Source organism: Ipomoea triloba, chromosome 12 (assembly GCF_003576645.1).
Source record: "Ipomoea triloba cultivar NCNSP0323 chromosome 12, ASM357664v1".
In the NCBI taxonomy this organism is placed as follows: domain Eukaryota; kingdom Viridiplantae; phylum Streptophyta; class Magnoliopsida; order Solanales; family Convolvulaceae; genus Ipomoea; species Ipomoea triloba.
This window is the reverse complement of record NC_044927.1, coordinates 14958925-14969652: the sequence shown is the minus strand read 5'-3', so window position 1 is coordinate 14969652 and position 10728 is coordinate 14958925. Positions and strand designations below refer to the sequence as shown.

At 32.3% G+C, this 10728-nt stretch overlaps 1 protein-coding gene across 3 annotated transcripts in view; it reads left to right on the top strand.

Moving 5' to 3' along the window:
• LOC115998594 overlaps window positions 1-5676 on the top strand; it is a 7584-nt gene extending 1908 nt beyond the window's left edge. The window contains exons 2-4 of one of the 3 annotated variants that reach the window (XM_031238199.1): window positions 4150-4231; window positions 4596-4634; window positions 5485-5676. In XM_031238199.1, coding sequence (XP_031094059.1) covers window positions 4150-4231; window positions 4596-4600 — 87 coding nt within the window. In that variant the 3' untranslated portion in view covers window positions 4601-4634; window positions 5485-5676. Of the gene's footprint in view, window positions 1-4149; window positions 4332-4595; window positions 4635-5484 lie in introns of those variants that run through there. The other 2 variants (XM_031238196.1, XM_031238198.1) reach the window with 2 other exon arrangements.
• Window positions 5677-10728: the final 5052 nt, after the last annotated feature.

Below are 10728 nucleotides of genomic sequence, written 5' to 3'. Positions count from 1 at the left end.
ATATATATATATATATATATATATATATATATATATATATATATATATATATATATATATATATAGTCATGATCAGGTGTGGTCGTGCGGTTCACACCACTCAAGTTACGAAATACACCACTCAATGTTAAAAAAATATATATATATATATATATATATATATATATATATATATATATATATATATATATATATATATATAGTCATGATCAGGTGTGGTCGTGCGGTTCACACCACTCAAGTTACGAAATACACCACTCAATGTTAAAAAAATATATATATATATATATATATATATATATATATATATATATATTCTCTATTTTATTTGGCGTAATTTAAATCCTGAATTTTTCACCACTATGTCAAATGTAACATATATAAATAATAGATAATTTATCTTATTCCAAAAATAATTGAATATAAATATTTATTGCTTTGTATTCTGTCTATTTTATTTAGCTTAATTTAAATAATCCTGAAATTTTCATCCATGTTGCACATGTATGTGCTGACAAATTAGCGTACGCAACCCACTATTGAGATCTGACACTAACTACATACTACCTAATCATGTGCTAAATTTCATTATCTCTAATCATGTTTTGCCAACTCATGTGAAGAACAAGTGAGCATCGGTACTATTACTAGTAGACAAAATATTCAATGTATACATTAGCTAAACATACATGCAATGAATCACAACATCGATCAAGAATAAAGTTAAACTAGTTTTGAAACAAGTGGTCTGGTGGCCAAAGGATGATTTCGGTACTTAATTGGTCTCAAATTCGACTTTTGTCAACATATTTTTGATCGAGCTTGTAGTTTTTTCTTGTGTAATTTATCTTTTCTATGTGATTTGTGAGCTATTACATAGGAGTAGGGTTTAACCATTGCGCATCTTACGATAGTGTTTACAAGTTTCTCTCGTAAAAAAGAAATCCCTTTTTAAAATATATAATAATAAATATTGAATTATATAAACAAATATTTAATTTGCAAAAGAAAAAAAAAAAGATCAAGTTTGACTTTTATTATTTTTAATGTGGTATTGTGGTGCTATGTTGTCTAGTGGTATATGGTACTTATGTTGGAAAATAGCATAAAATGACATTTTTAGTGGCTATTTTGTAGTACAAATATATGTGGGGTCCACTTTCGATTTGGGTCGGGTCAAAGTGGATTCGGGTTCTTCGTAGTTAGACGAAGAGATTGATATATGGTACGCACAAAACGGATAATGGGTGAATCAGAAATTGGTTCTCAAAGTTGACCCATTTGAGTTGGAAAAATGGTGGGAAAGCTTTGAAGTAAGCTTTTGTTCCACATTGGTTTGGGAAGTGGGTTTGCACCACTATTTATACAAGAGCTTTTCTATGGCTTAGTGAATTGTATAGCATAGAGGCTCTCTCTCGCGCGTAGGGGGTGCAAATCAAATCCCAAAATGAGTCTGAAAAGGCTTGAACTCGTGTTTGCGTACTTGGGTAGAGTACTAGAGACCAAGAGGACTCGATCCACATTTTGAATTAAATCTCAAGTAATGGTCAGCTGTTATAGGAGTTAAAAATCTGATTTAATTATCAAATTAATGCCATGGTTAATTGCTATTTAATCTTCAATCTCCTATATAATTCGTTAGTGGAACGAAGCAGGAGATTTACTACACTGAAAAACAACGAATCCTTTCTCTCTCGAAACTTTGCTTCTACTCTTTTCTTCTAAATTGTGTTCATCCTCTTGCTCTAGTTCACTGGGTTCATCAGTTTGGGTGCTCAAACTGTGAATCGTAACACGTTTTATCCTGGGAAACCTAGGCTACAACGCTCCTAACACTTTTGGGAGGTAGTAAATAAGGTTTTAAGGAAAGAGTGCTTCGCTCGACTCGTGTTAACCCTTTCCGTTTATCCTTTTCGTTCTTCTCATTGTTATTTTCCCAGAAACATTATTTTCGTAGTAATATTTCTCATATATTTCCTAACAGATTCCCAACAACTTATACATGACTAATGATGTATTAAGTATTTTCTTTTATTATTATTATTATGAAAAATCCTTTTTTTTTTGTCTATTAATCATTTTGGAGTTAAGGTTAATAATTTTTTCATATTTTTACAAATTTGGTCCTTTAATTGTTAAAATAATTTTTTTTAGTACTATTGACTCCTTTAAAAAAATGAGAATGTAACTAGATGCCACTAGACTACAAGGTCGATCTTGGCAATTGTTAAAATAGTTTTAAATTCAGTTTATCAACTATTTGAAACATCAAAACCCATTTGTATTTATAGTTTAATGAGAAAAATAATAGATTGAAAGTTACAAATATATCATTATAAAAATTTAAATAGATGAATTAGATTTATAACTCCAGAGCAATTAAAGAACCAAAAATGTTACTACTACTACTATTTAATAGACATATAAATACATACACACACACACATATATAAATTTGTTCAAATGCGACCACGCCTTCCCGTGCGGTCGGTCCGGTTCACACCACTTAATATTAGAAAATGTAGCACTCAATGTTAGAAAATGCACCATTCAATGTTAGAAAACGCACCACAATGAAAATACACAAAAACACCATAATACACACCACACACCCAAAATAATGCACTATAATTCCCCTGTCCGTAATGATGTATTTGCTAACACTGTGTGGTATATATTTGCGTACCTAGTGGTGTGTTTCTTGGTGATGCGCACTTAATGATGCATATTTGTGTGGTGCATTTTCTAACATAGAGTGGTGTATATTTGTATACATAGTGGTGAGGCCGCACTGACCGCACGTTAAGGGGCGGCCACACCTGATTATGTCCATATATGTATATATATATATATATATATATATATATATATATATATATATCGGTTCTCGTGCGGTTGGGATGCTTAGGTGCGGTTGTGCGGTGAGAGGAGAGTCATTGATCTTGCAAAATCAATGTCCAAGATTAACAATGTTAAAAAAAAATGCGGTAGCAATTTGGTCATTTTCCATATGGGTCAACTTAAGGTGCATCATGTTCTTTATTTAGGTGGGTGATTTCTGTGCTTAAAGGTGCGTATGTTTTGTACTTAAGGTGCGTGGTTTTCCTTCTTAAGGTGCGACAGTTCTTTAGTTGATAACTTAAGGTGCGTTGGTCTAAAACTTTAGTTGCGATCTTTCTTCTTAAGGTGTGTGGCTTTCCTTATTAAGTTTCGTCCTTGTATCACTAAGGTGTGCCATTGTTATAAACTGAAGGTGCGTGATGTTAAGACTTAAGGTGCGCCATTTTAACACTTAAGATGCGTTGTTCTAACACTTAAGGTGCGCGTTTCTATCACTTAAAGTCCGTCATTTTAAACTTATGCTTATTCCTTCCAGACACGCTTTTTTTTTTTTATTAAAAAAATTTCATTGATTTTGTGATGCATTATTATTCATACTCTGATGCATTTGTGTGTGTATATTTATGCATTATTGTAGTGTTCTTGTGCTTTTAAACAATGAGAACTAAATCTTAAAATGAGTTTGACAGTTGTGCATTTATGAACACTTTGGTGCATGTTTATATAGATAATGGTGCACAATTTGACTACATTTTGTGCTTTAAATACTAGGTGAAATGTACCCAGTATTTCAGACTCTATGGCATTTGAGTGTATATAATTGTGCATTTATTGTAGTTCTATAGTGCTTTTAACCAATGGAAACTAAATGTTAAAATTAGTTTGATGATTGTACATTTCTGAACCCTTATGTGTCATTTGCGTGCACTTTGCGGTGCATAATTTGATTATTGTGCATTTATCACAATTATAGTGCATGTTTATTTAGATAATAGTGCATAATTTGACTATCTGTTTTGCTTTGAACACCTCTTATTGCACGTAAAACGAAGATAAAATGACCAAAACACCCCACCGCTTAATTGCAAAGTTTAATTTCCAAATCAATTAATTAAATCTGTTGGATGAAAGGAATCCCATGGCTCAAAATAGGCCACACGACCACATGCAAAGTACTGACTACATTTGAGCGAATTTATATATATATATATTCAAAGGCAATAACTATTTCAACAATTCAACTCTTAAATATAGTGCGAATTGAATTACTTATCAATGAATTAAATAATTGTTTTTTAAACTTTTAAGCAGGAATTTGATAAAGTGTATGGACCGGCCTGGCATTGCATTGTGGGCTCAAGTTTCGGGTCATTTGTAACCCACTCAACAGGTTGTTTCCTCTATTTCTCGATGGAGAAGCTTTATATTTTAGTGTTCAAGACTAAAATTCAAAAAGCTTTACACAATTAAATATATCTTTATTCATGATATCCTTCAAATCGTGTTACAGACTCTTCTTCTCTCTCTCTCTCTTTTTTTTTTTTTTTTTTTTAAATTTTAATGTTTACTAAAAGCTATATATTGTTTTTAAAAAATATTTATAGAAATGTAAATAATGAAAAGTGAGTGAATATTTTATCTTTTTCACAGTGCTCGACTGGATTCCATGTAAATTTTGAATTCATTTTATTGTTAACAACATTCTTGAAAGCTAGCGGTATCTCTCATTTTGTATTTTCTAAATTTTAATCCAGGATAAACGTTTAACTTTATATATATGGGATCCGGTTCAGGTGAGAATCACTGCTTGAGTGTGAACTCATAAAAATAGTAAATATTCATCATATGGATCATTGCTAGTGCAAACACTTAATCAAATTAGAGTTATATTTGTTTTTAATTTATCCATTATAATAAAAATTACAATGTTAAATTTAGATTGCCCATTAGCTCTAACACGATGGATCAAGAAAAGGGAAATTGTATAGAAAGTTAAGGATGAAAGAAAGATAAAGAACAAGAAAATCTGGGAGCGTTAATATCTGTATCTTCATCCCAAAACAAGACCATATATATACAATGTATTTAGGGAATGCAATATAATAATGGTAAATAATTACATAGCTGTTACAAACGTTACAAGACTAAATTATAATGTCCACAATAAATATAATATTTATAACACTCCCCCCTTGAACATTATTTGACCATAATTTTGTCTCGTTAAAAACTCGTTAGGAAAAATCCTGTGGGAAAAACCTAGATAAGAAAATAGTACAAGATATATAGGTAATTATTTAGATATATTCACGCTTTGTTAAAAATTTCACTAGGAAAACCACGTGGAAAAAAAATCCTTGCTAAGAAAAAGAGTACATGATATTTGTGAAATCATATTGCACTGGTTGCCTTATTAAAAAACCTTACTAAGAAAACCCTGTGGAAAAAAAAGCTTAGTTAAAGGAAAAAGAGTACAACCGTGAACCTTCAGGGTTCAATCTTCAGGATTTACAAGAGTACGATTTATAACATTTCTTATATATGGACCAATAAATCAATTGCACTTTTGAACTTAGATTTTGTTGCATATCAATTTTTATGGATATCTATGCATATCAATTTTTATGGATATATTTTTCGCAGGTAGGGACTTAGTGAATAAATTTGCTAGATTGTCATTGGGGCGAATCTCCTGACAAAAATATTTTACCACTCTTCTGGAGTTCATTTGGGTAAAGGAATTTTTGTATCAGGTACAATTATATATGTTTTGAATTGTACCAAGTATGATAACTCATGTCTATTGAATCGGTACAAAATGCATCAATGACAATATCTGCAAATGTTTTACCTTGACTTGCTACTGCTGCTTTTCTCATCACATTCCTAACTTATCAGTGGTCATGTCACAGCCATGACAGAACAAAAGTACTACAAGCAATAAAACAATGGCAAGATGATAACATGATGCATCAATATAGACAAAGAACATTATTTAATGGAAACCAAAGGTTACCATTAGAACATATTCTGAGTACTAAAAAGTATATAGACTAACACATCTGTCAATACACTGAGTAAACATCTACTAAACTAAGCATACCAAAAGGTTCTTTTCATTAAGCTTAAATCAAAATATTCAGAGTCAAAATTGATTCATAACATATCTACTATTTGTTTCTGCAACACGTGCTGCAATGTCCTCATACAAGACAGCGGAAGTAAAATATACACTTGCTTTGCCACACATATGGTTTCATATAAAGCGTTAAACTTTGTGTGATTTAGAGGTATGACAAATGTGTTCTATTACGTGGGTGTCAAAAGATGTGTGAAGGGATAACGAGTTTGTATCGTTCTCAAGGGAAGACGAATTGAAAGCGTTAGCTTGTGCTCAAGTCAAGGAATATAGAATCATATTCATCATATGCCATATCACGAAAATCACACGCAATTGATTCATGTTGTAGTATTCACAATTGGAAATGGAAACTAGTATTTGAATTCAAGATAAAGAAAAGTTAGCAATGAGTTTCTATTTAGCCATGATGCATCATAGTGTTACTTATGCCTTAAGTGGATTGCATTGCAAGGGTTGCTATTCTTGAGAGGTTTTGCTAATACCTTTAATTTCTCCCCTCGGTCTACTAGGCATACTCTTGGATTGGAGCACTTTTAGGTGACCAACTTACCAAAGAGACATTTTCACAAACACTTCGTCTTCACCTCTTTTCCTACCTATACCTTCTAGACTCTAATCAAGAAATCATCATTGAGTTGGAGCTACATTGATTTTAGCAATTTCTTTCCTAGAATCAATGCCTTAAAACATTCCTAGAGGTGGCCATACTCAAAGGAAGCATACAATTCATCAAGGATGACAAGAATATTTCAATCAAGCCAATGCAATACAATCACCTAATTGAAATTGAAGTCTATACTAGCATCATGTCTAAATTCCCAACTCATTTCCTATAAAAAAAAAAAAAACTAAGCACTCATGCTAGCAATTGAAAATATCATCTAACCTAGATTCAACAAATTGAAAGCAATCGAAATTGAAATCAAAGCAAGGAAATGAGATTACCTAATGAATTGAAATCAAAATCAAAATGTAATTGTCTTCCAACTTGATCTTCAAAACACAAATTGAGTAGAAAGTACAAGATTTAAGCTAAGTTCTAAGTGTAACTTCTGAAAAATCTTAGAATTCTCTTTCTAAAAATCTAGGAACCTCCCTAAAATATCTAATCTAAGTCTTAAATAGCCTTCCCCCCATTCTCTTCAAATCTCACGCAAAGTCAAATCCACGAGCGTAGGACGCTGGTGGATTTGTCACTTGAAATCCCCACTCTCTTGTCCACGATCATGGATTGGGGCGTGGAACTTTCTAGTTCTAATCCACGATCCAATCCACGATCGTGGATCCTTCTGCTGCTAGGATCCAATCATGCTTCTTCTTGGTTGCTCTTGGTCAAGTCCATATGTCTTCTCTTAAGCTTAGAACCTTCAAAAACCACTAAAGTGCACAATATGATAGAGCTTTGTAAACATTAGCACATTAGAGCAATTGTGACCATAAGTTAACCATAAAGAATAGCAAATTAGCACAAATTAACCCCTTTAAGACCCCTAAATATAGGTGTTATTGGCGTCTATCAAGGTAATAACCGTAGTATACTTAATAGTTAATATATACTCTTATAAAATGTTAATACCACAATAAAGAAAAATACATAACCAGTCCAAGACATGGCATTATGGGGATCATATATTAATTTATTACATAAAATATGCCAACGTATTTTATACCTTAAAGATATTAATGGATATAGTTAACGTCATTTCTATTTTTCTCTTTCTAGGGGATTCACCAAATATTGCTAGCAAACTTATCACAAATATAGTATCAGACTCGATGCGATTGAAGAACTCTTGGTCCCAAAATGGTGTTCAAAAATGACATTTTCAAGTAGTGGACTTCTGGTCCTAAATTATCCTTTTAGGTTTAAATAAGTCCTTATCTTCGAGAGAGATTGGACTGCTATTAATATGCTAAAAGAGTGAATATATATATATATATATATATATATATATATATATATATATATATATATATATATATATATATAGAGAGAGAGAGAGTGTAGAGAGAGAGTGTGGTCGCGCCTTCCCTTGTGGTTAGTGCAGTTTACATCACTTGTGTTAACAAAATACACCACTCAATGTTAGGAAATGCACAACACAAATATGCACCATTAGGTACGCATCTCCAAAAAACACACCACTAGGTATGCAAATATACACCACACAGTATTCGAAAATGCACAATTAGGGGTAGGGGAGTCATGTGGGTGTTTTTGTGCATTTTCATTGTTGTGCATTTCCTAACATTGAGTGATTTATTTTGTTAACAGTAATGGTGTAAACCGCACCGACCGCACGGGAAGGCGCGACCACATTTGAGCGGTAATATATATATATATATATATATATATATATATATATATATATATATATATATTCACGATATTTTCTGGTAAGCTCTAGTTTATACAATTCATTCTAGGAGATACTTGATCTATGGATTGAGACAATACTTGAGTTTTTCAATCACACATACCACCTCTAGGCATGAGCATATATTACATGTTTCATACACATTCAATAATATGAATATAGATTGAGATAATATACAAGTTCCAATAATATGAACATAGATTGAGATAATATATTTTTATTATTTACACTTTCTTCTTCATAAAGAAAACACTTAGTCAATCGTTGACTATTTCAAGTCATAAAAGGATCATAGTAATTTTATCCTATTCATGTTGCTAATTTTTTAAATCCAACATTTTGAACTTTAAATCCATCAGGGATTTTTAAACAAGTATAAGCTAAGCGACCAGCGACCCATATAAATATGCGGTGACCGTGTCTATTAGCTACATATCTACTTATATTATTTACTGCTAGTACTATTAAATAGCGAAACTCAATGTCATTTATTGTGGATGGATATCTTTTTATCGTGATCAATATCGGGTCTCTATGTAAACCCTTTAACTTCTCAACTCGCTTTATATTTCATCACATGCCTTATATAAATACCACTTACTAGTAAGTAGTAACTTACAAGGTTAACAATAAATACCACTTACTAGTAAGTAGTAACTTACAAGGTTAACATCTTCTATTGTAGATATTTCTTTTAGCGAGTTGAATTGTATGCCTTAAATGCTCTTTTCTATCAAAAACAATTAGTACGCTTCTAACGCTATACTACCGTGTTTAGCTTCTAGATCCAGATTTATATAATGTGAGTAATTATAGAGGCAAATATGTTATCGACAACTGTAATACTCTAATAGATTTATTATAAATATCTATTATAATAGATTCATAAAAGTCATGACAATTTTTATATCAATATCAAATAAGTATATATGAATGTAAAAATATTATCTTTGAGAAAACACCTATCTGGTCTCTTCTATGAAGTTTGTTTGAAAATTTTATGGTCATCGCATGATCATTGGATTTATTCTTTTTTTTTTTTTTATGTCGGTCATTGCTTCTTATGCCAATGTCGCCTCTCACAATTTCCAAATTGACATGGATAGCCAATAATTGTTACATGAGTTAATTCTACCAGAGGTCCCTTGTCTTTGGTGGCAATTCCAAATTTAGTGCTAGACTATCGTTTTCGCCATTTAACATCCCAGACTATTAGTTTTTGGACACTTTTAGTCCTTCTCATGACTTTTCCTATTTTTAGTAAGAACATTTTTGACTTTTCCTTTTTTTTTTTTTTTTTTTTTTTTTTTTGCGTAAAGGGTCACGGGCGGGGTCATGGCCGTGAGGGTGGACGTGACCCCGAGGCCTGGAAAGTGCATTCTGCATTGTAAATCAGCGAAAATTATCACGGGTGGGGTCATGGCCGTGAGGGTGGCGCTCTGTTCTGCAATTCACCCATTTTCGCGCCAAGTGCTCGATTTCACCTATAGATCAATTCAAAACACTTCCAAAGCACTCCTACACCAAAACACATCATAAACACTCAACTTCCAACCATTCCCCACTCTCTTAGAGGTAAAATAAAGCAAACCTCACTCAAAAACTTCCCAAATAACACCACTTAAGAACAATAAAGCTTCTAACTTTAACTCGAACTAAAACGTATAAAATAAATGCAATGCAATAGAGTAAAGGATAACATGGGGTGCCTCCCATGAAGCGCTAAGTTTAAAGTTGCTAGCTCGACTCAACCTCTCAAGATCAACCATCATTGGATTGAAGAAAGAACATCCCATCATTCCTAGTAAATTTCTCTTCAAGATAGTGTCTCAAATGGTGGCCATCAACAAATTCCTTTAAGCACAAGTCCACCACCTCAAAGCTCAAGCATTGTTCCTTCATGAACTCAAAATTAAAGCATATTCTTTCATCAAATCCATTCTTATTTTCTCCTTGATTTTCTTTTTCTTGAGCAAGTAGGGACAACCGTAGGTCTTCTTTATGCACTAAAATGAAGTAAGAATCCTTGGACATGAAAATTGGCCAATGGGGGCCTCCGCATTGCAAGAAATCTGAAAAGAAAGTAAATAAAGGAATAAGAGAACTTTACTGATGATGAAGAACAAATCCAACTCCAATTCGAGATTCCAAGCTTGAAATTAAATAATCTAATGTAAAACTAATCTGAACTATACTAGGAAAATATAAAGAGAAGAGGAAAAATAAACTAAAACTAACTAGGATTGGGAACTCCTTAAATTGTAGAGAATATGTAGAATATATAAGAGATAGATGGGCCTTGGGCCCATGAGGCAGCTTCCAATTCTTTTCCAATTCTTATTCTTGTTTTCTTTTCTTCTTTAGGTA